General features: G+C 52.9%; 13 protein-coding genes across 13 annotated transcripts; 9 read left to right on the plus strand and 4 right to left on the minus strand.

Moving 5' to 3' along the window:
- Nucleotides 1-483: 483 nt before the first annotated feature.
- On the plus strand, nt 484-2710 carry LTS14_003388 (uncharacterized protein; the record flags this gene model as incomplete). Its single annotated transcript, XM_064836093.1, has 2 exons — nt 484-490; nt 543-2710. 2 exons carry the CDS (start codon nt 484-486, stop codon nt 2708-2710), a joined length of 2175 nt encoding a protein of 724 aa, XP_064696302.1.
- Nucleotides 2711-3340: 630 nt separating this feature from the next.
- On the plus strand, nt 3341-4258 carry LTS14_003389 (uncharacterized protein; the record flags this gene model as incomplete). The annotated part of the gene is made up of 1 exon (XM_064836094.1): nt 3341-4258. One exon carries the CDS (start codon nt 3341-3343, stop codon nt 4256-4258), a length of 918 nt encoding a protein of 305 aa, XP_064696303.1.
- A 955-nt stretch (nt 4259-5213) lies between these two features.
- On the plus strand, nt 5214-5819 carry LTS14_003390 (uncharacterized protein; the record flags this gene model as incomplete). Its single annotated transcript, XM_064836095.1, has 1 exon — nt 5214-5819. The coding sequence occupies one exon, from the start codon at nt 5214-5216 to the stop codon at nt 5817-5819; it is 606 nt and encodes a 201-aa protein (XP_064696304.1).
- A 250-nt stretch (nt 5820-6069) lies between these two features.
- Nucleotides 6070-6913, minus strand: COX11 (Cytochrome c oxidase assembly protein cox11, mitochondrial; the record flags this gene model as incomplete). Its single annotated transcript, XM_064836096.1, has 2 exons — nt 6070-6122; nt 6175-6913. 2 exons carry the CDS (start codon nt 6911-6913, stop codon nt 6070-6072), a joined length of 792 nt encoding a protein of 263 aa, XP_064696305.1.
- A 191-nt stretch (nt 6914-7104) lies between these two features.
- Nucleotides 7105-7829, plus strand: LTS14_003392 (uncharacterized protein; the record flags this gene model as incomplete). Its single annotated transcript, XM_064836097.1, has 2 exons — nt 7105-7178; nt 7238-7829. 2 exons carry the CDS (start codon nt 7105-7107, stop codon nt 7827-7829), a joined length of 666 nt encoding a protein of 221 aa, XP_064696306.1.
- Nucleotides 7830-8158: 329 nt separating this feature from the next.
- LTS14_003393 (uncharacterized protein) lies at nt 8159-8848 on the plus strand (the record flags this gene model as incomplete). Its single annotated transcript, XM_064836098.1, has 1 exon — nt 8159-8848. One exon carries the CDS (start codon nt 8159-8161, stop codon nt 8846-8848), a length of 690 nt encoding a protein of 229 aa, XP_064696307.1.
- A 226-nt stretch (nt 8849-9074) lies between these two features.
- Nucleotides 9075-9443, plus strand: LTS14_003394 (uncharacterized protein; the record flags this gene model as incomplete). Its single annotated transcript, XM_064836099.1, has 2 exons — nt 9075-9142; nt 9167-9443. 2 exons carry the CDS (start codon nt 9075-9077, stop codon nt 9441-9443), a joined length of 345 nt encoding a protein of 114 aa, XP_064696308.1.
- A 493-nt stretch (nt 9444-9936) lies between these two features.
- LTS14_003395 (uncharacterized protein) lies at nt 9937-10633 on the minus strand (the record flags this gene model as incomplete). Its single annotated transcript, XM_064836100.1, has 2 exons — nt 9937-10420; nt 10482-10633. 2 exons carry the CDS (start codon nt 10631-10633, stop codon nt 9937-9939), a joined length of 636 nt encoding a protein of 211 aa, XP_064696309.1.
- A 744-nt stretch (nt 10634-11377) lies between these two features.
- LTS14_003396 (uncharacterized protein) lies at nt 11378-15579 on the plus strand (the record flags this gene model as incomplete). Its single annotated transcript, XM_064836101.1, has 3 exons — nt 11378-11792; nt 11847-15214; nt 15268-15579. 3 exons carry the CDS (start codon nt 11378-11380, stop codon nt 15577-15579), a joined length of 4095 nt encoding a protein of 1364 aa, XP_064696310.1.
- Nucleotides 15580-15622: 43 nt separating this feature from the next.
- LTS14_003397 (uncharacterized protein) lies at nt 15623-17182 on the minus strand (the record flags this gene model as incomplete). The annotated part of the gene is made up of 1 exon (XM_064836102.1): nt 15623-17182. The coding sequence occupies one exon, from the start codon at nt 17180-17182 to the stop codon at nt 15623-15625; it is 1560 nt and encodes a 519-aa protein (XP_064696311.1).
- A 317-nt stretch (nt 17183-17499) lies between these two features.
- On the minus strand, nt 17500-18960 carry DPH1 (Diphthamide biosynthesis protein 1; the record flags this gene model as incomplete). Its single annotated transcript, XM_064836103.1, has 2 exons — nt 17500-18716; nt 18774-18960. 2 exons carry the CDS (start codon nt 18958-18960, stop codon nt 17500-17502), a joined length of 1404 nt encoding a protein of 467 aa, XP_064696312.1.
- A 1237-nt stretch (nt 18961-20197) lies between these two features.
- KRE6_1 (beta-glucan synthesis-associated protein) lies at nt 20198-22441 on the plus strand (the record flags this gene model as incomplete). Its single annotated transcript, XM_064836104.1, has 3 exons — nt 20198-20883; nt 20934-22214; nt 22273-22441. 3 exons carry the CDS (start codon nt 20198-20200, stop codon nt 22439-22441), a joined length of 2136 nt encoding a protein of 711 aa, XP_064696313.1.
- Nucleotides 22442-24772: 2331 nt separating this feature from the next.
- LTS14_003400 (uncharacterized protein) lies at nt 24773-25729 on the plus strand (the record flags this gene model as incomplete). Its single annotated transcript, XM_064836105.1, has 1 exon — nt 24773-25729. The coding sequence occupies one exon, from the start codon at nt 24773-24775 to the stop codon at nt 25727-25729; it is 957 nt and encodes a 318-aa protein (XP_064696314.1).
- Nucleotides 25730-26443: the final 714 nt, after the last annotated feature.

The raw sequence follows: 26443 nt of genomic DNA on the forward strand, positions 1-26443 counted from the left end.
CGCGCTCGTGCGTGCCGTGTATTCAAGGCTCAGAACTTCATGGTTGTTTGGGGCTAGACGCAGGTCAATCGTGGCTTGTTATCGATGGTCTGTCTATATTGCAGTATCGACGATCGCATTGTTGCTCTTCATGAGCAGAGAAAATAAAGCAAGTGAATGTCGCCAAGTGAAATTGCTTACCTAGACTTTTGGTCACGTGTGGCATTCATCATCCTTCCAGCCACTTTCACATGTTTCAAACTCAGCCGCGAGAGATCAGCATGGCGGCCGACACGTATAGCGTCGGCCCAGTCGTTGCATTCGCAATGGTCACGATGGCAGCATGCCTGTGAGCGTAGGATTGTACCGCTTCTCTTCTTGTGCAGTGCTGGTTCATGGCTAAGTATACAATTCGAGCAACTCTTATTACCATTCAACTCAGCTTCGAATAACGCCCAACGTCTCACACTCCTCATCCGATGCTAACACACGCCCAGCCAGGCCATGATAGGTACGGCGAACACGTGTGATGCGGTTTCCTTCGTCCATGCTAAAACCTCTAGATCACGTCCTTGGCCGCCCGTCTACACGCTTTCGGAAGTACCAGGTCTTCACAGTCGTTCTACTATGGAGTCTGTACCTCGCCAGAGGTAACAAGCATGGTCCCCGACCAGTCCGTCACATATCCGAATATTTCACCAAGCGTCTGTCAGCATGGCGAACACTAGTCGTCTTCTGTTTGACGCTCTACGTTTCCAGAAACTTTGCACGAGTAGTAGGCTTGGAGTCGCCCGAGCCATTGGCAAATCTGTACACGAGGACTTATTTCAGAGCGACATGGGTGACCACGGCGTTAGACGCAGGCTTCTGGACAGCTATGCACGTGCGTCCAAAGTGGCTGAAGGATTTGGCAAGCATGGTATTCACAGTATACTATCTGGCTTGCGCAGAACAGGCAGATGAGATGGTCAGAAGAGTGCGCGGAGGCTTGACTCTGCAACACCTCCGAACGAGCTGGGACAAGCCGAACACACCATACTTGAAAGCAGTCACGAGTCTCATGAGACCCAAGATGATGAAGTACCCGCCTCGGCAGCTGAGGATACCGAGACCAGCCGGAAGCAGCTACACAGAGCCGATCAATGCCTGGCTATACTTTGATAGCCCTAGAAAAGATCTGAAACAGCATGACAAGGTCGTGTTTGACGTTCCGGGTGGTGGCTTTGTTGCTATGGACCCTAGATGTCATGACGATAAGCTCATGGCTTGGGCTGCCAAGCTTGGCTTACCTGTACTCGCTCTGGATTACCAAAAGGCGCCAGAATATCCATATCCGTATGCTTTGAATGAATGTTACGATGCATATCATACCATCATGAGCTCTCGCGGTACTGTCATCGGCTTCACGGGAACTACTGTTCCCAAGATTGTGATCAGCGGTGACAGTGCTGGGGGAAATCTCGCAGTAGGATTGACTTGTATGCTACTCTCGGAGTCGCCGTACGCTGGTTACAATCCCGAAGACAGAACATTTGAACAGCCACTGCCTATGCCTGAGGCATTAGTGTTGGTCTACCCTGCCCTAGACATGAATATCAGGAATTGGATGACTGAGGAGCAGATGGCGTTGATGAAGCAGCCGGAAAGGAGAAAGACAAACAAGGCAGTGCTAAGTCGCAAAAGTGAGGACTATCGGCGTCTCACCCCAGATACGCCGCACGGCTCGGATGACGAAGACGAAGTCGAGCCTCTAAAAACCTCCAAGGCGTCCCGCCGCAACCTATCGAGTACTGGAAAGTGGTTACAAGGACAAAACATCGCTGAGTCACCGGTGGCAATGGAGAAGCCGGTGCCTGCACCAGCAAACGGTTCTGCTTCACACAAAAAGCTAGAATCGGCCACGAAACCTCAGCCACTACAAACAAGACTCGCCATTTCCAGCATGATATCGTACTTCAACGACCGCATCTTATCTCCAGAGATGTTGAGATCGATGATCATCCTGTACATCGGACCACATAACAAGCCGGACTTTGCCACTGACCATCTCCTCTCGCCAATACTCACTCCAGAGCATGTTCTGGCTCGCTTCCCAAAGACCTACATGGTGACAGGGGAGCGTGATCCTCTGGTCGACGACACAATCATTTTCGCGGGCCGCCTGCGGCAAGCACACCTCCAGCGCTTCCGAGAACGGCAGGAGCTCGGTCTAGTCTCATCGTCTCAGCGCTTTGATGACAGCAAACACGTCGAAGTTATGCTCATTCCGGGAATAAGTCATGGCTTCTTGCAATTCGTATCAATCTTTCCGGAAGGCCGCAAATACATTGATCAATGCAGTCGCTGGATGCGAGAGGCCTTCCGAGACGCAGAGGCTCGCGAAGCAGAGACGCCCGCTGAGGAGCGAAGGTCTAGCGACTACTTCACCTCTTCTAGCAGCCGACATCATCATCGACGGACTACCGGAGGCTCCGAAGCAGACGATAGACCGCTAGAGATCAAGACTCTGAGCATGACTCCAGCATCGGGCGAGGGCCGTGGGGGTCAATCAAGAAGACCACGCAGTGGTCGTGGCCATGTCAGGAAGCCTTCGTATAGTGGAACGACTAGCCCGATTGCTACACGAAGAAGTTTGGTTAGACTGGCTAGCACGGAGGATCTCATGAGCAGGCGTATGCATGGTCTTACTGGCGGCTTGTTTGGCGATGGACCTGTACCACATACGCCCTAAAGGTCCGGCTTTCTAACTAGCGGGAATTGTCAAGGACATGCATATCCGCGAGGAGGATGAGTGGGAAGTGCCGAAGAACAGGAGGCGGAGGCGTGAGTAGGCAGAAGATTGACTGTCCATATTATTACTCAGCAGGCTAGGTCATACCAACCAATATCAGTCCATTGCACATTGTGAAGATCAAGTAGAAGACATAAGGATCGGAGGATGAGCTTACGATTATTCTACAGCGCCTCGACGCGAGGGAGCCACGTGACCGAATCCTTCAGGATCGTTCAGCCTCAGCATTACAAGTCGTACGGCCGGAGTAGACGAGTCGACCAATTACACCAAAGCATTCTTTTATGGCGCTTGACGTCGAGATGCTATCGACGACCACGGTGTCTACATACAGCCATGATCCTATGGCATCTGACGAGCAGGATGTGTTTCATGCTGCACGACACAGACACTGCTATCGCCGACCAAGACGGGTGAGTCACATTGTTGACGATGTCCTGGAGACGAGCATGATGGAGGTGGTATAAGTAAAGCCTTGTCAGGCTTGAAAATGAGATGTACCATCCACACCAATTCGCAGGACTCCAACAAAGACAACAATCGAACTCATACACGTAAATTACTCCAGCCATGGCTCCAGTCACTATTCACCTTGTCATCCTGAACGACGAGAAGAGCTTTCTCGCTGCTCTTAAGAATCTGTCGAAAGACCAAAGACCAATCTACGTTGGCAAGGCTCACCACTGGACCGTCCAACCAGAGGACCTCTCTGTCAAGGCCTTGCTTGGTGACGATTCCAGAATGATCAAATGGGAGTACGCCATCCTCGACCATATAGTCAACTCAGATGATGCTCTGGCTCTCCCGGCCGGGCTGGCAGAGCATATCAAGCACAAATGGTCCATAAGCGCCCACGTGCCTCCCGGCATGCTCGAACACTACCTCTCAGGCGCAGCTGAACGTGCCAACCCCACCGGCCCTACCCTCCCAACAGGCTGGAGCTCAATCGACCACAGCGGTCTCGACGCCTCCATCCCACCTCCCGACCTCGTGGACTCGCTAGCACTAAAATCCCACGCCTTCGGCTCCGACCGCAAGAAAGACCCACCCGTCGTACTGAAAGACTTCATCCGCACATTCGGCACCAAACATACCGGCCCCATCCAAATGCTCAACCTCGACTCCTGTCTCCCAGGCCAGCGTCCCCGGTTCTACGACTACATCACCGCGTTCCAAACCTCCCTCGGCGCACGCTACGGCGGCGCTGGTCTTCCACTTCAAAACGTTACGGACTGGTCTAGTCGCGCGACGGAGGGGGAGATGACTATTGCTGAGGCGGAGAGGAGTGTTATGGGGTATGGGAGTGCAGAGGGAGAGAAGGTGGGGTGGGAGGATACTGCTTTGGTGTGGTATCCTTCTATTTGGCATTTTGGGAAGTTGCTTGATGATCCGGAGTATGCAGAGGCGGATAGGAAGTTTAAGAGGGGCGTTCTTAGAGATGGGCCGATTATGTGCTGTACTGAGATTGTGGTGGGCTATGCGGATTGAGTGACGATGGAGAAGGAAAGTTCTTGTACACTAGATCAGAATTCATAGCTATGAAGTTCAGAACATGGCTCATTGTCAATATGTCTAGTCATGAGTAATCAGTATGGCTATATCTACTGAGCATAACGTGTATCAACATTACTTACCAAAGACAATCCGGCTCTGCAGTCTCACATATCAGGTTGAGGTCCCTTGGGAGGATACTGCTTCCCTTCCTTCTCGACCTTGGGCGTGCAGCTGCAACGTTCATTCTCCGCCACATCGTCGAGGACTTGCGGCACATGGTTGCCGCCTAAACAGAACAGAGATCAGCTGATGAACGATGATCTTGACATCGTCTTACGGATTCGATGTGGTCCCTCTTTCCGAGGGGGCCAAGTGCATCAGAGCGGATGAGACTCACATCCCCACCATGTCGCCTTCTCTGTCGTGATACGTCAGCATGCTGTATACGTGCAGTTCATCAAGGTCTCCTGTTGGCTCACGGCATGTAGAGCAAGTAGTCTTCTTGCACATCTTGACCTTTGTTCGAGCTCTTTCTCCGCTGCTGTGTTATGGAAGATGGTGGCTTCCAGCAGATCCTTCGATACACTTTAAACACTTTCCCACCCACAGCTGCTGATATGTTGTTAGGACGGCGTCTCGGTGGTTGTAAGACGGTGACCTGATGCTGACCTGGCTTGAAGTGGGGGCGGATGGGCCGGTAGCGGCGATGTACCTGCGTGAACCTACCCACATCGATACTCTACTAGAGACATTATTCGTGCAGCTACCCCTCCTTGTCCGTCCGGAGTCCGATGAGGTGAGAGACAATGGATTTCGAGGTGCTGTTACTAGTCTAGCTTCACGATCCGACGATTTCGACTATACATAGTGTACACATCACACTAAGTACGCTACACTTCTCTGTCATATCCCAAAACACCCACAAGCAGCATCGGCTACCACCAACACAATGTGCTCCTCCTCCTCAGACACCCGCAAGCCAACCCCGAACCAACTCTCCACCCACCTCCCCGGTCCCACCGCATACCTCACCGGCCATAATGAGAAGACAGGGAAAGCCATCGTCCACTCCTCCCGCCCCGTAGACTGGCAACGATACGATGAAGACAAAATGGCCATGAGCGTCGCATACACAACCTCCTTCCCACCCGACCTCAACCAAAACCAAGACGTCCAATCTCACGACTCCAAAATGGAAGCGGCAGGCGGCAAACTCGGCCTAGTCTCAGGCGGTGGTACAGTCCTCCGCTACGTCGATTTCGCGCCTCAGTACACCTGTATGATGCACCGGACGCAATCAGTGGACTACGGCATCGTGCTCGAGGGCACGATCGTTTCGATCCTGGATGATGGGGTGGAGCAGGTGATGGGTAGAGGCGATGTGATGGTCCAGAGGGCGACGATGCATGCGTGGCGGAACCCGTCCAAGACGGAGTGGGCGAGGATGATCTTTTGTTTGCAGGATTGTAAGCCCTTGACTGTTGGTGGGAAAAGGTTAGGTGAGGATCTTGGACGAGGGACAGAGGGTATTCCCGCTAGTGGGAATGATGCGTGAGAGCCTGTGGCACTTTCTGTCATCCCTGGCCTGCTCGTAAGGTCTAGTGGTCATGCGCAAACCTGGCGAGGGTGTGATGCTTGGCGGTCTTCTGTGTGAGCTGAGTGTATATGCTCACAGCACTGCTGGGCCGCGCAAGATGTAGCCTCTATCTTGGCATGGAAAGCCGTATTCTGCTTCGGCCGTCCCGGTCCTTAGCATCTGTACTGTCTTTTATGATTTCATGTTCTCGTTTCATGTCTCCGTGCCTTCAGTACGGTGCAGGCACAGGTGACAAATGCCCATCCTTATCATACTTGGCTTCTACATCTGTCGTCAGCATACCGTTGACCGCATCTCCACATATTAGACTCACTGAAGAATGTGTAATTCAAAGTAATCGTATCAATCCCCTTCATAGTAGGATCCCGCAAGAACTCTGGATCAATGTAAAAGAACACCGGCATATCCACGGTCTCGCCTTTATTCAGCCGCTGCTCCTCGAAACAAAAACACTGGATCTTGCTGAAATACGGCGCAACTTGCGCAGGCGTTACGCTGTATGTCGCAACGCCTATGATATCCTCGTCCGGACTCTGGTTCGTAGCTGTGTAGAATGCTAGCGCTGTCTCGCCTGGTAAGACGCGGACTTCACGCTGCTGGGGCGTGAACTTCCAGGGTAGGATATCCGATGTACTTCCCGCAAATGTGATGCGAAGTCTTCGCGAAGTGGTAATGGGTGTGAGTTTCTCGGCTATGGCTTCGGGACTATTATCCAGATCTCCTCCATGGGCGGCAGACTTTATGGGTTGGCCACCCCAGCCTGTCTGCTGACATATTGTCTTGTAGAGTGGGACGGAGCCGTAGGATATCGCTACTGTTCCTAGAATTATTGATGCGGTGTAGTAGAGGGTGTTTGCGTTCTTGGCCTTGAAGGGTCGGCGGAGGATCTCTTGCTGGGCGGCTGCTGCTGATTGGGAGGATTTGGTTGTGGTTTGGATGAGGCGTCTGCCAGGTTGGTGGAGGAGGGTTCTAGGTGGCGAGCGGGCGCATGAAGGACAGGTCCATTGTCTTTGAACGAGCTCGAGCAGGCTGCGGTATCGCGGAGGCGCCATTGTGTGGTGTGGATGTGTGAATGAATGGTCGATGACATGCGTGAGCCGGAGGTGATGATCGAGTCGCCGAAGCTTTGGCCTTGGCATCATCATATAGCACCAACTTTCACATGCCTCTCTAATGTTTTATTACATACGCATACAGAATGTGAAGAAAAACGTTATCAGACGGTTTCAATCCGTCCACCAACATGTCAATATCTCAGTGTGGCGTCTGCCATGAGCAGGAGTCCAAGTACAAGTGTCCAATATGCGAGCTGAGATAGTATGTATTGCTCTCTTTTCTATTCTAGCGGTTCTACATCTTCTCATACTCTTTTCCAGTTGCTCTCTTATCTGCTACAGGACTCACAAGCTCAACCACACGGATGAGAAAGCCACTGTGATTCAGCAAGCCGCAGCCAGACAACGCGATCGACCGGGCACGAAGCACCGAGTGCCAAAAGTCGACCTCACAGGCTTCGAGGACGATGCCGAATTCAAGCGTCTGATGCAGAGATACCCCATGCTCCAGGCCCAGCTGCAGGTCGCATATGGCCTCACCCTCGAGCCCAGCCCTGAAGACAAATTCAGCTGGAGCCGAGGACCATTACTCGGTGCTCTCGACCCGAGCAGAGGCCGTTCGACACGCGGACGAGGCAACGACCGTAGGGGTGGCCGAGGTGGACGGGGTTCGCGGGGTGGCCGAGGTGGAAGGCATGATGTGGAAGAAGCCAGTGAGGAACGGCAGAGGGGAGCATGGACGCAAGACAAAGGGGATAAGGAGGCTTTGCTTGCTATCAAGAAGATGAAGACGGGTGGGGAGAGGGATGAGAAGGCGGAGGGTATGCGGGAATTTGTTGAGTTGTGTCAGATGAGATTTGGCTCTGGAAGGGCGGATAAGGGTGAAGCTGAGTTCAAGGCGGTGGGTGTTTGAGCTACAGTGTTCTCGTCGGCCTCTATGTGTAGCCAGGGGACGCGCACAGTTGCTTTCGTGCTATATGCGGCAGGCACAAAGGAACGTCACGTGCACCACATCATCTTACGTCACCGCACCGCCACTCCTTTTCCCTCTGAACGGTAGGAATCTTGGCATACAGCTTGCAAAAATTGTCACACATCTCGACCACAGACAGGATACAAGCAAGGCATACTCGAGGGCGAACACTCTCATCGGCACCACACAACAAAGCTCAACCACTTGACGAGCACCTGGTCCATCTGGCTCCATACGACATCCGCCGCTTCATGGCCACGGCTCCAAGCATGACTTCGCTACCCATAGCGGTCATTGTTGGAGAAGGTGAAGCACAGCGAACATTCTACGTCTCCGAGGATGCTCTGCTGCGGAACTCCGGCTACTTTCTGGCTGCCTGCAAGGGACAGTGGCGCGGTGGCAACGATGGCCAGAGCATACCATTGCCGGACGACGATCCAGCTGCCTTCGAAGCCTTCGCTCGTTTCGCATATCATGGCTACATTTTCCCTGTCATTTCTGCCGTGACCACTAGCTACATTGCAAGTGACAACCAGCCAGGCCGTGACGCCTTCTGCAATGAAGTTGACTTTCTGGCTTCCTGCTGGATTCTTGGCGACAAATTGCTAGCTACCGAGTTTAAGGACGCTGCTCTGGACGCCCTCGTTGATCCCCTCAATAAAGCGTGCCGGGTACCCGCTGGGGTACACGGCCGTGTATACACCTCTACAGCTGGACCCAATGGGCTACGCCGCTTGTTAGTTGATGTAGCAGTCTACAAGTGGCCAAACGACATCTTATTGGAGGATAGAGCAGGGCAGCGATACTGGGAGTTGTTCAGGAATGTGGCGGCAAGGTATAAAGAGCTGGGGGGTACTGTAATCGAAGGCAATGGGCCGATCTATGACGGTGGTTGTTGGTATCATGATCACGGTGACGGGGAGTGCTATCGGTCGAAGACTCGTACTAGGGAGGTTTAGGTGAAGCGATCGGGATGGGAATACTGGCGAAGAGGGTGGCTGTGCGGTCTGGGTCGAGAGAAGACGAGGAGAGGGTGTGTGCCGCTCGCATGAGACGGTATGGATAAAGTTTACCGTTTGCTCCACGGCTCGAGGCACTACACCATGTCTTCCCGATTGTCAATACAATATGTCCGAGTTGGCACGCGGCTCCTGAGAGTGAAGCAGCCAGTATGCGCGCAAGACGATGGGGACCAATCGCTCAGCGGTGACCACACCGTCGCAGTACGGCCTGTTGATACGGATCACGTGCTTGTAAGTAAATGATCTCCTGCCCAGTCACTTGACTGTTGTGAAACCACTCCATATTGATCTTGCTTACACTCGCATTGCAGGCGCAAATGTCTTCAGACGTCTGTCGGTCGACATCATCGCACGGAACCTCGACACGATCAAGGTCGGCTCTCCGATTCAATTCTACAAAGATCTTGCCCTGCGATCAGCGAAGGTGCAGTGTGGCGGCTTGAAAAGTGGCAAGGCGCCAATCGAAGAAGACGATTGCGAATACCACGAGCATGTCGCGGCAGGCACGCCCTGTTACAAAACGATGTTCTGACTGGCGACGAAGAGATGATCGGTGAGTACTGGGCTTCACGGACTCGGCATGGCGCGGGGTGAGTTCCCTTGCTTGCTGCTTTCCGTGACGGGTACAGATGGATGTTCCTGGCGTCAGAAGGATCTGCTGCTATGGGGGTGGCATCATCGGTACATGATAGGCAACGTTGTCATGTATCATCCACAACCATAACTATCACCAGTGCCGCAAGCTTTGCCTTTCGTCGTGGGCCCTCTTCTCAAAGTGAACGAGCCATTATATTCACCTTCGTCCAGCTCAGCATAACTTCGAAACGGGGCGTCACTGAGAATGATGACTGCCTTTTACCACGTTACTGTGCTTGTTGTGTAGGTGCAGCCAATAGAAGAGCTTGAAGGTAGTAGTGCAAAGTCTTCCTGATCTTATGTAAGTGAAGCATATTGACCGTTACAGCTATGCTTCGCCCACTATGCTCAGCCATGGGGTCACCAATATTAGCACCCATTTCACTCTACTAGTCGTTCTCTGGCCTCAGCACACCCCATATCAGCTCCGCAGTAGTAACACCATTCTTCGTGATGAAATTCGGCCGTCTGCCTTCATACTCGAATCCAGCTTTCTTCAAGAGTTTAGCACTGGCCACATTGTTCTCACTCGTCGAGCCATTAATTCTGAACAGGATTCCGAAGGTCTTGAATGCCCAGTGCACGAAGGCAGGCACAGCTTTGGACATCACGCCCTGACCCCAGTGCTCTTCTCCTAGCCAGTAGCCCAGCTCGGCTTGGTGGAGATAGACGTCTTTCTCATCTGCGAAATTGAGGCCAATGCTACCGACTGCTTCTCCATTGATGGCGATTGCGTAGCCTGTCGGTATCTTGGGACCTTGGGAGCCGGTTTCTGGACTCCAAGTACCTGATCCGCGATGATTGACAGTGTCATGGCAGAAGTTTATCCATCCTGCGGCGTTCGCTTCTGTATATGGGTGCGGCATTCGATTACTACAGAAGATGAGGTCAATGTCGCAACTTCGCAAAGGAGTAACGCGTGCTCAGGTCCTACCGGAGATTGTTCCAGACCTTGATGTTGCCGCCATGGTGAGAGCCAGAAGCGGCGTCAGTATGTCGCCATTCTCGAACACAAATGCGCTCTGATAACTCGACGACGGTTCGACCTTTAGCCTCTGCGGCCGTGCCTTGTTCGACGGCGTCCATGAGGGGTCACTGATGGAAGTCAAGGAGGGCGACGACGCACGCTTTATCTATCACAAAAGTTGTAGCTTGTAGGAGTCACGAGACTTCTTCTCACCTCCATTGACTCATGCCTCATTCGAGTAGATAGTATGCAGCTCAACCACCCCTAGCTGCAGCACTTACAAGCACTTTTCGGGGCCGGTGGTCAAGAGGAGCGGGCCTCTCGTCTGCACATCACACTTTTGTTGTGCAAGAGGTCGTGTTATCGAAACCGTGAGGATTGCCATGTTGTTTAACACAGTTCTGATGCTGAGAGCAGAACATGTTTCTTATGCTCCTTCGCAATGCGGCTGTAAGGTCCATCGGAGCTGGCCGGCAGGATGGATCTTCGATTCACGACACCCAAGCAGCTTCAGCAGAGTCCTCGATATCTCGTCGAAGGGCGGTAGTGCAGTCTGCCATATTACGAAGGCTTCCATTGTCGTATCGTCTGATCGCACCACCAATGGCGGCGACAGCCCCGCACGATGCTTTTTTCGGTCAACATCATAATGCCACTCTCCAGCACGCACGGCGATATGCGATAGGCAGATAAGCTCATACAGAGGTAGCTATTGATCTTCATATTTATGTATCTCATCAGTGACTATATGGACGGCCGTCTGTATTGTGACACATGACACCTTCAAGACATCGATAAGACTCGCGGCCATCCTTCCATGGAGTAGACAACATCACATTCATGTTAGGATATTGAGCAACAACATGGCGCCAGGCTTGATAGACCCGCATCCCGCAGTCGCTGCTGAGACACAGCGATCCCTTTCATCTGTGACCGAGCATTACGACGATACCCTACGATTCTACCTCAATGGCACAAAGGTCACTCTCGACACCGCGGACCCTGAGGTCACCCTTCTGGAATACCTCCGAGGCATTGGCTTGACCGGTACGAAGTTAGGATGTGCAGAAGGAGGATGCGGAGCATGTACGGTCGTGGTCTCACAGTACAACCCGACCTCGGAGAAGATATATCACGCTTCTGTCAATGCGTGTTTGGCGCCGCTTGTTAGTGTGGATGGTAAGCATGTTATCACAGTGGAGGGTATTGGCAACGTGAAGAATCCACATCCGGCACAAGAGCGGATAGCAAAGGGCAATGGGTCACAATGCGGATTCTGTACGTACGGACTTCATTCTGTCAAGTGGGACAAGAGCTGATGTTCGTCTGCAGGCACACCAGGCATAGTCATGAGCTTGTACGCACTACTGCGCAACACCGAGAGTCCGTCAGAGCTTGAGATCGAGGAGGCCTTCGATGGAAACTTATGCAGATGTACTGGATATCGGCCGATCCTCGACGCAGCTCAGACATTCGGCGCATCGAAAGGATGTGGAATGGCTAAAGCCAATGGCGGGAGCGGATGCTGTATGGAAAATGGCCAAACCAATGGTTCGAATGGTTGCGGCAAGTCTGATCAAAAGAATGTTGCAAACGGCGACGATCAACCTATCAAGCGATTTACACCACCAGGCTTCATTGAATACAATCCTGATACACAACTCATCTTCCCTCCTGCATTGAAGAAGCACGAATTCATGCCACTGGCTTTCGGCACCAAACGAAAACGATGGTACCGTCCTGTCACGGTCCAGCAGCTGCTCGAGATCAAGTCCGCATATCCTTCTGCTAAGATCATAGGCGGTAGCACAGAGACACAAATCGAAGTCAAGTTTAAGGCCATGCAGTATACCGTATCTGTCTTTGTCGGAGACATCGCAGAGTTGAGAGGCTACAAGTTCGCAGACGATCACCTAGAGATCGGTGGCAACATCACTCTTACCGACCTCGAGGATTTGACACTCAAGGCTGTCGAACACTATGGCAAGGAGCGCGGCCAGCCTTTCGAGGCGATACACAAGCAGATCAGATACTTTGCTGGCCGACAAATTCGCAATGTAGGCACGCCCGCCGGAAACCTAGCAACTGCAAGCCCTATTTCAGATCTCAATCCTGTCTTCGTGGCGACGAATGCGATACTGGTAGCGAGGTCACTAGAAGGAACAATTGAGATACCCATGTCGGAGTTCTTCAAAGCATACCGCCTTACTGCACTGCCACCTGATGCAATCATCTCCAGCATTCGCATTCCTGTATTTCAAGAGAAGCGGGAGATCATGCGAGCTTACAAGCAGTCCAAGAGGAAAGACGACGATATCGCGATCGTCAACTCGGCTCTGCGAGTTCGTCTAGATGAGAACAACTTGGTCGAGAACTGCAGCTTGGTCTATGGTGGACTGGCACCAATCACGATCGCTGCGAAGGAGGCGGTCGCATACCTCGAAGGCAAGAAATTCACAGATCCGAAAACACTCGAGGGTGTGATGAACGCTCTGGAGCAGGACTTTGATCTACGCTTTGGCGTGCCCGGCGGTATGGCCACATACCGGAAGAGCTTGGCTCTCGGCTTCTTCTATCGCTTCTACCATGAGGTGTTGTCAACCTTGAATGCTGGGGATGATGTCGAGATTGATCAAGATGTGCTGGGCGAGATCGAACGTGAGATCAGCAAGGGCCACAAAGACCATCTTGCTGGTGTCGCTTACGAGAAGAAGATCATCGGCAAGGAGCAACCTCATGTGGCAGCGCTAAAGCAATGCACCGGTGAGGCTCAATACACCGACGACATACCCGTGCAGAAGAACGAGCTCTACGGTTGTCTAGTCCTGAGCACAAAGGCGCATGCCAAGCTCATTTCCGTCGATTCTGCTCCAGCAATGGACATTCCCGGCGTGGTAGATTATGTTGACCATCACGATCTTCCTAACGAAAAGGCCAACTGGTGGGGTGCACCAAACTGCGACGAGACATTCTTCGCCGTCGATGAGGTCTTTACCGCTGGCCAGCCTATCGGTGTCATCCTAGCCACCTCTGCCGCAGTCGCAGAAGCCGGTGCGCGAGCCGTGAGAGTGCAGTACGAGGAGCTACCTGCGATCTTCACGATCGAAGAAGCTATTGCACAAGACAGCTACTTTGACCATTATCGTTTCATTAACAACGGAGATACCGAGAAAGCATTCAAGGAGGCCGACCATGTCTTTACTGGTATCGCGCGGATGGGTGGTCAAGAACACTTCTACCTTGAGACGAACGCTACGGTATGCATACCGAAGCCTGAGGATGGGGAGATGGAAGTCTGGAGCTCGACGCAAAATCCCAGCGAGACTCAAGCATATGTCGCGCAGGTCACTGGCGTTGCTGCGAACAAGATCGTGTCAAAGGTGAAACGGCTTGGCGGCGGCTTCGGTGGCAAGGAAACTCGGTCGATCCAATTGACTGGTATCTGTGCTGTGGCTGCGAACAAGACGAAGCGCCCAGTTCGATGTATGCTGAACCGTGACGAGGACATCATAACATCTGGTCAGCGCCATCCTTTCTTGGCAAGGTGGAAGGTCGCGGTCAATAAGGATGGCAAGCTCCAGGCTCTCGATGCAGATGTGTTCAACAATGGAGGCTGGAGTCAAGACTTGAGTGCTGCGGTGGTTGATCGAGCACTTTCTCACAGCGACGGCGTCTACAACATCCCCAATGTCTATGTGCGTGGCCGTATCTGCAAGACTAATACTGTATCGAATACTGCTTTCCGAGGATTTGGTGGTCCGCAGGGTATGTTCATCGCCGAGACATACATGGAGGAAGTCGCGGATCATCTCAAGATGCCTGTCGAGAAGCTGAGGGAGATCAACATGTACAAGCCGAACGAAATTACTCACTTCAAGCAAGAACTGAAGGACTGGTATGTGCCGCTCATGTGGAAGCAGGTACTACAGGATAGCGAGTACGACAGACGGAAGCAAGAGGTCGAGGAGTTCAACAAGAAGAGCAAGTGGAAGAAGCGTGGTATAAGCATCATCCCGACCAAATTTGGCATCAGCTTCACTGCTCTGTTCCTCAATCAGGCTGGCGCTCTGGTGCATATTTACCACGACGGATCTGTGCTAGTAGCACATGGTGGGACAGAAATGGGCCAGGGTCTGCACACGAAGATGACCATGATTGCGGCTGAAGCGCTTCAAGTGCCATTGGAGAACGTCTTCATCTCTGAAACAGCGACCAACACGGTGGCGAACACTTCTTCGACAGCAGCGTCTGCTTCTTCAGACCTGAACGGCTACGCCATTTGGAACGCCTGCGCTCAGCTCAACGAACGTCTGGCACCGTTCCGAGAAAAGCTTGGTCCGGATGCCACTATGAAACAGCTCGCGCATGCAGCATACTTCGATCGTGTCAATTTGAGCGCCAACGGCTTCTACAAGACTCCAGATATCGGCTATGTCTGGGGTCCAAACACTGGCCAGATGTTCTTCTACTTCACGCAAGGCGTTGCTGCTGCCGAAGTGGAGATCGATACTTTGACCGGTGATTGGACATGCAAGAGAGCAGATATCAAGATGGATGTTGGCAGGTCCATCAATCCAGCCATCGATTATGGCCAGATTGAAGGTGCTTTTGTGCAAGGCCTGGGCTTGTTCACGCTGGAGGAGTCATTGTGGCATCGTGCTAGTGGGCAGATCTTCACCAAAGGGCCTGGTGCATATAAGGTAGGCTCATGACAACAGAATTCGCACGTTGACAGTACTGACAGTGCGTGCAGATTCCCGGCTTCCGCGACATTCCGCAAGAAATGAATGTCAGCCTGTTGAAGGACGTCAACTGGGAGAACCTCCGCACCATTCAGCGTTCGCGTGGTGTTGGTGAGCCGCCACTATTTATGGGCAGCTGCGTCTTCTTCGCCATCCGAGATGCACTGAAAGCTGCTCGCAAGGAGTGGGGAGTGGAGGACGTGCTGAGTCTGAGGTCGCCAGCTACCGTGGAGAGGATCAGAGTGAGCTGTGCGGATCCCATCGTGAAGCGAGCGCTCGTGAAACCACAGGAGGGCGAGAAGAGCTTCTTCATTAGCATATGAGCATGTTGACGGCAGAGACATTATAGCGTAGAGAATCAAGCGTTCAATGGATCTCGAAGTCTTGCAGACCTGGTGGCGGCGTTACTCCATAGCAGGAAGATGCGTCCAGATGGGCCAAAGCTTCGCCTTTCATATACCCCGAAATCCTGCATTCATCTACTAGACGTAACCGGTCTCCGTCTTTACGAAGTACGAATGGCATGCTGCATCCCAGCAATATGCGCACCAAATCTTCTACACAAGCAGGGTACTGTCGTGTCCCAAGGCTACTGATCTGATCAGAAGCCAGCACAGCCAGATAGTCACTCTGGACGTGCCCAACCATGAGTCCTCTGACGACCAGTGTCCGACCATCATCTGACCTGCTGACGTGTAGTCGGCCCCGACCGCCCACGAAGCCGGCTTTGTACTGTGATGGGCGCTCGATAAGCTTATCACGGCAAAATCTGGGATCGATCGACCAGTCCACGACCCACGAAGGCCATACTTCGTTCGCATGAAGCCCAGCCAGGGCCAGAATATCCGTGATCCCGGACTCAAGCATCGACCAAATCAGGTCTGAGTAGACTGTCAGAGCAGATTTGTTGTAGTCTGGCTGTAATGTCTCCAAGTGGGTCATGCTGAAGAGGGCCAAGATGCCATATAGCTTGTCCCGAGGATCGGTGCAACGGAACTTGCGAGTCCTGACTAACGTCGCAAATAGTCGTCGCAGATAGGTCGCCTTCTCCTGCCCAGGATCCTCCGAATTGGCTACTCGCACGCCATCAACGAAGGCGTCTATGCCAGTAGCTGTCCAGCCCGCATGCATCGTAACGACTTGTGGCGTCTCGCAGGACACCGGAGACCATATCGCATACATCTGATCTAGGATTTTCCACGGAACCAAGCACGCATCGCCTTCCATCAAGAGCGAAGGCTCTCTCGACAACATAAGCTCCTGTACGATCCAAGTCCGCGTAAACCATGGGTTCGTGGTCAGAGTCGACATGCGAAGTTGCACGTCCTTGCTTCTGTCGCCACGCCCAAACCATACACGTTGGTAGATGTCTGTGCTCGTTGAGTGACCGCCTGTGGGGCGGTACCATGGATTGTGCATGTCAGACTTCTTGAGGTCAGGGTCAGGGCTTAGAGGACGGTAGCTCATGTTGACATAGTCTGTTGGAAACGGACTCGAATCCTCGATGATATCCTGACGAAGGAACACGATTGTCTTTGCAGCCGACCGGAAAGTATCACCCATTCGTGCCACTTGTGCATTCCGCTCTCCCACATCCGCCTGGTTGATACAGAGGGCATCCATCCAGATCAAGTTCTCGTGCCCCGTCAGCTTCAGCCGACGCAGTTCACATAGTAGCGTATAGCAGTTGTTCCCGACGAGTAATGGGCAGCCATTACAGATGACTTCATTTGTGTTGGCTGGCCCTTCACCCCATGTGTACGAGATAGCGGTATATGTTGGCCGCGTCTCACGGTCGACATAGTGCAGGGTACATCTCAGTGTTGCAAGGCTGTCTTCATTGGTGACCGCCGAAATGGTGAGTAGCCTGATTTCCTTTGAGGCATTGAAGACAGGCTGAGCTCCCGATTTGTCTTCATACGCCATGGCTGTTACGAAGCTCTCTGATAGAAAACGACCATCGTATGTGTTGAACACATTGGCACAGTGACAGCCATTCCAATATTAATGGTCCAACTGGCAGGCGGCCTTGCACAATCAGCTGGCAAATGGGAATCAGGGCGTGTAGCATGTACAGCCTCAGCCGTGGCTGAGCTTCGACACGATGATCCGAAATTTATAGTAGTACCTCTGCGCATGAAGGACGCACCAAAAATGAGCGCTCCGAGACAGCTCACAGTGCAAGCGGTGTCTGGGCAAATACACCTGCACCATTGGCACAAAGACACTGCGTGAACATACCACTACGCCACACCAGCAACAGCCCTCATAACCGTCGCTCCTTCAACCTTCACCCTCGTAACCTCCGTCTCCTCAACCTTGACCCTCCCAAGGCCCTCCTTCCCATAATAATCCATAGGATACTTGCCATCCCCCCCACCCCCCTTCTCCCACCCTTGCCTCCCACCCAACGCCACCAGCGCCTCATACGGCGTCAACAACGGCCTGGGAAAAGCATACCCCCAATCAATACTCAATCTCGGACAAGCGACTTGCACCCAGCATTCCACATCACTCATCATCGCCAACTTGCCTGGGAAGATCTCGGAAAGTAGGAGGTTGATCCAGGGGATACCGAGATCTTTCAGGTGGTTTTCGATCAGGGTCATGGTATGCGGGTTTCCTTGCCGACCTAGCGAGCCGAGAATGAGACCCCATTTCTTCGCCGTCTTGGCCTGGGAGAGCGCTTTACTGCGGTCTGAAAGTAGGGTGTCGTGGTCGTATGTCTCTCTCGTCAAGCGGCGGGAATACGGATCATATCTATAAGCCGGCAAGGAGGGATTATGAATCATCGCGCTTTCGAGATGGAAGCGGCCATCGCCAAGATAGAGGATACAATCTATCTCCTGCTCTTTAGTCAAGTGAGGGGATGTGCAACCCAGGATCTCGCCTTTGGATAGGGGGGTGATTTGTGGGATTATGACGTTGTAGCCTGCTTCACGGAGTTGGGGCGCGGTGCCGTGGAGCGTGGCGTTGAATTGGATGGTCCCGACCATTGCTATTGTGCTGCCAGGTTTGAAATTCCGCGAGATCGTGGCGAGGAGGTGTTCGACGTCGATTTGGATGTCGACGAAGACGTAGAGGGTTTTGATGGAGGTCACGTTGACGGGGATGAGGCAGCTGTGGGCGTAGTGGACTAGCAGATCGCAGCCGAGTGCTCGGGCTGTGTAGTCGTCTATACAGCAGGCGCCGTATGTCACGTCGCCCATGATCAGGGTGCTGGCGCCGGGGCAGAATTGAGTGAGGATGTCGGAGATGGTTGTGGCGAACAGGAGGAGGCCTTCGGGCATTTGGAGTGCTATCTTGGTCGCGCCTGCTGTTCGTATGCGGTGGATTGTCTTGTGGATCTCGAAGTTGTAGTTCTTCGGTAGAAGCGCGATGGCTTCATTTATGGCTACATCGTTCAAGATCTCATCCGGGACATTGTTCAGGGCACGTGGTGGACGTCTTCGAGGTGCGGCTGCGTTGTGTTAGCTAACCTCACTTTACATATTCTGAACCTCATGCTGCACTGCACCTTGTATCGCTCCACTGTCTTCGATGCCCGCATCACCATTTTGTTCTGCTCTTGCTGCCGCTTTCGCTTCTGCCGCCTTCCTACCAATAAATCTTCTCTTTGGCTTCTTCTCTGCCACCTCAGCGTCTCCATCCAATTCTGCTGCTACTGTCGGGCCAAGATCTGCAATCGCACGGATTTCCTCCATACTGTCTGACGTCGATACGAGAAGTGCTTGAATGGCCTTTGTTTTAGAAACTTTCCTTACACATCGTAGCCGAACCGTCTTCGCCGTTCTGCCGGTGGCGACGCCTTTGCCGGCTGTACCGCTTGTCGAAGCAAGCACGACGCTATGGAGTATGTTCGCACGTGACAGCCAGATATTGTATCCCTACCTTGATCTTGTCCTACCAAGCATGCAGCAAGCAGCCGGTTGCTACGAGCAGACCTGCACGCGGCAGAGACGGTACCTGACAGAAGTGGGGAGGGTTCAGCCAGTTATGAGCGTGAAGAGCCCACATACAAACAACACACGGGACAACGTCTATTTTGAACAAGCAAGTTGTGCAGATGGAACAGGTTTGTGGGGACGAAGATGGTGCGAACAGGTTATTGTTATGTAGAATAGAGTGGTCCGGCTCACTGCAGTCCCGTGACTGCTTCGAAAGCAGGACTCAGCGTCGGTATTGCGTTCGTTGGGCCGGGCTTGATATTGAAGGCGCTTGGACGGTATCATTGAGTTGAGGCTGATCGGTCGGTCCCTGGCCCAGTATTAGTAGTGGTGGCGTTGTGGTACGCAAGCTTGTGGGCAAAGGTCATGTTGTTTGTATGACGATAGCAGGCTGTGTATCTTCATGGTGGAAGAATTGAAGTTGACCACTGTTGTCTTCTCAATATCATATACTCAGCAGGTCGAAACATCATCCCAGGCAAGCACGTGCATTTGCCGGGCCACGCAAGCAGATGAGATTGACATCGACTTTTGGTGGATCTCACCTTCAGAAACGCCGCCTCGCGCTAAACCCGACTGAGTGAGTCTTTGGGTTAGGAGAAGGCTTGCTGCTGCTGCTGTGTGTCTTGCTTCCTTAGAGACGGCCTTTGCTGTTGTGACGACTTTGCTATTATTGCCGCTGCGCACCTCTCTGTGTCGCTCCTTCAGATACACCCACACATACGACTACCCGGCAGCAGGCACACGGTCGCTTGATCAGACTGGCTTCTGGATTCCATCTTGGCACCGCCCGACACGACTACTGCAGTCAACGTTACGTGGAAGAGCGTGGCTTCGCCGCGCGCTGACGGGAACACCACTTTCCATCAACAACACCAACATTCGCTTTGCCACTGCCTGCATTGACGACTGACCGGCCTCACCGCCGCCCATAAACCCTCTCTCTCTCCTCTCGCCGCCCCTTGCCACCGGCATCTTACCTTTTCCGTCCACAATGGACGACAATTCACCCCCTCGACACAACCCGCCGCACATACGACTAAACTCCGACAGCGGCGACCTCCTCAACATTGACCAGACACAACAGTCGGCACAATCACGACCACAGACGGCACGGCAGCCTTCATCACGATCATTGACCGCCACCTCCCGGCCCGGCACCGCGCCAAATCTCCGAAATGCTCACAGTGCACAATCGCTATATCAGAATAACACACCCGCCGAAAGCGCAGAGCTATTATTGCCACCACGAAGGAGTAAGACGAGGAGGTTCCGAGACGATCCCGAATCGCCTGGTGATGCGCGGTCGCCATCAGCCAGCGGCTTCAATTCGCGGAGAACATCGTGGTCGAGTGAGAGTGCAGGCAGCCGTGATAGCAGATATGGTGGGCCTTTCGTTTCGCCATTTGACGACTCAAGAGCGCCATCAAGAGCGGGTAGTGATGAGGACGGCGTGAACACCCAGACTGTGAGCGAGAAGTACAATATCCTGCCATCCGCGGGACTACTACTGTTTCCTGAAGATGTGGAAAAGGACGACTACCTACACAATCCTGACCCGAATGAGCGGGACAAGATGAACTGTGCAGATTTGTTCAGCAAAAGAGGCATAGTCAACGTAGGCGGTCTGGCGCTGATAACACTTGGCGTACTGATTCTGTTTATTGGCTATCCTATATTGTGAGTGCAACAACCTCGCATAGAGATGGATGCAAGACTGACAACCACAGAACATTCGTGCAAAAAGCGATCGAGCCGGCAGGATCGAATGCTTGCTCGTTAGATCCAAACTGTCTGAGAAACGATGTACCACTACTCAAGAATCTCCGAACGGGACTGATAGACCCGGATACACCAAAGAGCGCCATGTCACGAAAAGACGTGAATGGTAACACGCAGACTCTCGTGTTCAGCGACGAGTTCAACGAGGACGGCCGAACATTCTACCCAGGCGACGACTCCTACTGGACGGCGGTGGATCTCTGGTACGGTGTCACCATGGATTTAGAGTGGTATGACCCGGATGCAGCCACGACTCAAGATGGAACCTTGAATCTGCGCTTTGATGCTTTCCAAAGTCATAATCTGAACTACCGCTCTGGCATGCTCCAGAGTTGGAATCAGCTGTGCTTCAAAGGTGGGTACATGGAGGCGAGTCTTTCCCTACCCGGTGCTGGCAACACTATCGGTTTCTGGCCTGGTTTCTGGGCTATGGGTAATCTCGGCAGGCCTGGGTATGCCGCCACTACAGATGGCATGTGGCCATACTCGTATCACGATCAGTGTGATGCCGGTATCACGAAGAACCAGTCCGATCCGGATGGCCTCAACTCACTGCCTGGCATGCGTCTCCCTGCTTGCACATGCACGGGCGAAGACCACCCCACACCAGGCACATCTCGCAGCTCCCCTGAAATCGATGCCCTCGAAGCGTCGGTCACATACCTCGACCCGCCCATTGGCGCCGCTGTGGGCACAGCCTCGCAGTCCTACCAAGTTGCACCCTTCGACCTTCTGTGGCGACCCAACACCGACTGGATCGAGGTCTACAACCACCAAACCAGTTCTATGAACGCCTACCAAGGTGGCGTCTACCAACAAGCCCTCTCCACCGTCACGAACCTGAATAACGACTGGTACGACGGCAAGGCCTACCAAACCTACGGCTTCGAGTACGAACCCGGTGATCAGGGTTACATCCTCTGGAACGTGGGCGACGTCAGGACCTGGAAGGTCGACGCCAACGCTGTAGGACCCAACGGCAATGTCGGGCAGCGTGTTATCCCCGAGGAGCCCTTGGCGATGGTTATGAATTTCGGCATGAGTTCCGGCTTCGCGCAGTTGAATTTGACGGGATTGGGTGCCCTGATGCCGGCTACTATGCGTTTCGACTATGTTCGAATCTATCAGGATGGAGACGGGGAGTTGACTTGTGATCCGAAGGGTTACGAGACTACGGGTTATATTGCCAACCACCGAGAGGCGTATGATAATGCCAATTTGACGCAATGGTAAGCTGAAGCATGAGAATGAGATGTGGACAAGCGCTGTGCTGACGAGAACAATTAGGTCTGCCCTCGGTAATTCGTTCCCGAAGAACTCTCTCGTCGACGGCTGCACGGCAGCCACCGGCTCTTCGTCCTCGAAAGCTCGCAAAGAACGGATTAAGAAGCGCAAGGAAGACGAGGCGGCGGCGGCGAAGAAGAAGATGAAGAGGTCTTGGATGCCGTGGAGCTGATCGTCAGACGCTACGCATGAAACCACTACGCATGACACGGTCCAACGAAATACGGCAGGAGATGACAAAGAAGCCAGCGGCATTGAAAAAGGCTGAATCGTTAAAAATGTACACCCAAAATTCCGTCCGACATACTGCGTTCCGCGGGCGAGGTCGGGAGTATATTTCTGCTTCTCGGCGGCGCGCATGCTATGGCGATCTGGTGTTTTCTGACTGGCGCAATTCTGAAGCACGCACGGCGGCAAGCCAACCGGGCCATTGGATAATCTGAAATACCGGAGGCATCACGAGTAGCGATCGAGGGCACGGACGGTGGCATTACATTGTGCATAGATTTCCAAGAGCGCATGGCTTTGCGCTTGTTTTATTGTATATCATACTTATAACCCCATATTCTGCTACCTTCTTCGTCCAAGCGGAGGGCGAGATGGGCAGGCGGGGATGGGGGAGTAGAGCTGCTGGGCGGTCTTTTGATTTTGGGCGTTTCTTGGTGCTTTGAATGATTGGGGAGATTGGATTTTTTCTACTTGAGCGTAGCATGCACACAATCGTTCTCTCGTAGTGGGTTGTTTTCTGATAGGCATAGCGTGGGTTAGAAATATATGTTTATCTATAGTATCTGAAGCTTTGGATCTATCTATCCTGGTGGTGGTGCTGTTCTTGTTCATTGGTGGTGGTGCTGCTTGTGGGCTACTTGGGCTCAAGCTCACTTTATGCTGGAATTCGAACGGGTGTGCCTGCTGTGCGGGTGGATGTTCACTTCACATGACAGTCGTATGTATGCGCGGATGCCTTGGCTACGTACCCTGATGCCCACGTATGATGCATCTTAGAGGACGGCAAGTCCATGCCAGCTATCCCTGTGTATGACTGGCTTGCGCGATATTGTACTGACGTGAGTGTATAGCAGTTCAAAGTCGTCCTCGAGTCAAAAACAAGCAACGGTAGGTGTACACTGCTGTTCCGCAATCATGGTGGTGATGCAGTATACTGACGGTCACTTTAGCAGCTCCAAATCATACTCTGGCCCACAAAGGGGTTGGTAGGTCAAAAGCATCATCCTCACAATATAACACCATGGCAGACCAACTGTATGACATGTCGGCTGTGAGCTCTGTCCTTTGTTCAGGTCGCATCTCAAGCGGATCACTTCTGTATTGTGATTACACTAAGCCTTTTGCACATGGCCGCATCTCAGGAACTGACGGCCTCGGAAGAGGTACTCACAGCTCTGATAGCTAGATCTATCTTCTAATCGCTGGGAAAGCCGTAATCCGGGATTTGGTCTCACAGATCGTGCCTCGATGGGTGTTGCGAGCGGCCTATGTGTCAGCTTCAGAGTCGATCTAGACCGCACAATGCAGCCAGTCGACGGCATCGAAGGGCCAGCAGAGGTTGGAGACGTTCAAAGGCATTGTCGGTGCGGGGTCTTGGCCTTCGTCTTCCTAACCATTGTTGTGGTCGTTGTGGTGGCTCTATCATTATGGATCAAACCAGGTATACTGAAGTTAGACCGACCAATCCATCCTAGCGGAGAAGTAATGGAGTATTGAGTTACGAGTTTTGCAAGCAGCACGATGATATGGTTTTGGCACCGTACACCATATGGGGAGTCGAGGTACCAACAGAGGCTGGGCATCTGGAGGGATAAATATTGGCGATACAGATGAGAATCATGAAACATTCTCGCCAAGTCGGTCGTACCTCGATGCACAGCTTGCGGTGACGAGGTTGTCGACGTGTATTACCATTCGCCAAGTTCGAGGCCGAGGAAGAGTCAAGGAGTGGTCATCCAAATACGATTCTGGCGGAAGAAGCCGTAGCGAGTGCCGATGGTTCCGACTTCGCGGCGTTGGCTGTCATGGACGGAAAAGTGTATATGTGTCGTGGCCGAGAAACGCCAAACGGAACGCTATTTGCACCAGAGGCTCCCGAGCATCTTGAGTGTCACAGATGTCTCGGCGCGGCAGCCCTCGTCGCACGGCATGCTCGACTCCTCGCGGCGGCAGGCAAACAGATGCAGCCCATAACCAATGACGAGCGCCCTTGGCAACTCATGCCAAGTCGTAAGCTGCTTGGCAAAGGTGGTGAGCGATGAAGGAGAAAGACAAAGGCCTCCACCAAGTGCATCGGCGCCAAGTGCGCGGCGAGGATGGTGGTAATGGCATGTCGGTGGTACAAATGATTGCTGGCCTCCCCTCCCACCGCCGCCTGCTGCTCGCTCAGATATGCCATCTAGTAGCTGCTCACTCTCGCATCCGCCCCATGTCTCTACCCACCTGACGCGACGCTACGCGAGAGCTCCAGTCAAAGGGAACTGCTGCTGTCATCATGGCTCAGACGGCCTTGGCACCAAGCAATACTACAACTGGGCACCTCCAGCAATCTCAATCTGATCCCTTCCCAGCGAGGCAACCATCCGCGATAATACTACGACCGCGTCCGCCATGTGCTCAGACTCACCATTCTGCATACGAACAACAGCAGCAGCAATCGCCGCACTTCATGACATGCACCAACCCCCACGACTCGGGTTATGACATACCATCACAACATCAGCATCAGTCTGGGCCTCACAAATCGAGCTCGGTCTCCAGTGGTGGGAGCAGCTCCTTGATGAGTCCTATGTCCTCGATCGATCTTGAGAAGAAGGAGTCCTCACGGCATTCATATCCCCGAGACCCAGAGAAGGTCATGTACAAGGTGCGGAGGGATTCACCACAGCAACCACAACACCACTCGCAGAGATCGATCGAGCTGAGAGGACACAATGGAAGCATCACGTATTCGGAACCAGAGGAGGATGAGCATGATGCTGCGCGGCGAGTGCAGGAGCAGAAGGCGGTGAAAGTCTTGCTGTTCCTGTCTGGACCGTGTGTTGTTTTATCTGCTTTGAATGCTATCTGGACTTTAATATCAGTCGTCATCACCTCACTCACGCAACCCGTCCGATTATGCGCCAAACGACCGACGTTCGGCCAACAACTGTCTGGTCTGCTCGGACCGGCACTGAGTTTACAACTGAAGTGTATCTACACTCCACTGCCGCCACATGCAAACGACGACCGATCATATCATCCCTGGACACTGCTAATGGTCCACATGACTTCGCCCTTCCTCAGCCTAGGCACGATGTTTATGGCGTGGGTACTGGCCGTATACTGGGTGTCGTCTGCTGTCGTCGGTGATCCTGCCGGGATGGATAAGCGTGACGATGGAAGGGAGACCGTACTGGGGTTGCGAGGTTGGTGGGAACGGTATCTAATGCGATGTGTCCTGGATGAATGATGGTTCGACCTTGTAGATGCAAATGCTGCTTTATGTCTTGATGCAATATACCACGGTTTGGCTTAGCGTGGCGTTGGTGGAGTGTATACATCATTGGGATTGGGAGGTTCCGAATATACAATATCAGATATACCTTGCCGTGTTAACGCTGGCACAATCATACCCTACTTTAGTCTCGCCTCTCATGATGTTCCACAAGATGACAAGTCACCGTCTCGTCGTCGATAAGTTCTTTCTATCCGCTCGGAAGCAACAAACCGCCATAGCTCCATCATGGATCGCTTTGCTGCCGTGTATGCGGATATTGGACCCAAAAGTCCGAACGATCGTCGGAACAAGTGGCTGTCGTCCAGACATACGATCAGGATTAAAAGCATGGTCAACGACACCCTCAACAGACGAGCCAATCGACAAGGGGGGTACCTTCTAGCTGCCGGATCGCCCTGTTGCTGCGTATGCAAGCCCTGGACCCGAAATTCTAACCGGATCGTCGGCCAAGGTGGTTGTCGTGCAGACAAACAATCAGAACCAAAAGCAGAGTCGTCGACGTCCCATGAGCGGAGCAAAAGAATTGAGAGGTACTCCCCATCTGGGAATCGAACCCAGGTCTCCCGCGAATGCTCTAAGGTGTCTTAGAGGGAGGTTTTCAGTGAAGTTCATCACATGACAAGCGGACTGAGGTGCGTTAGCGATAACTCCGTCGAGTTGGAACAG

This window comes from Recurvomyces mirabilis (assembly GCF_035927965.1).
Source record: "Recurvomyces mirabilis strain CCFEE 5264 chromosome Unknown scaffold_7, whole genome shotgun sequence".
Classification (NCBI taxonomy): domain Eukaryota; kingdom Fungi; phylum Ascomycota; class Dothideomycetes; order Mycosphaerellales; family Teratosphaeriaceae; genus Recurvomyces; species Recurvomyces mirabilis.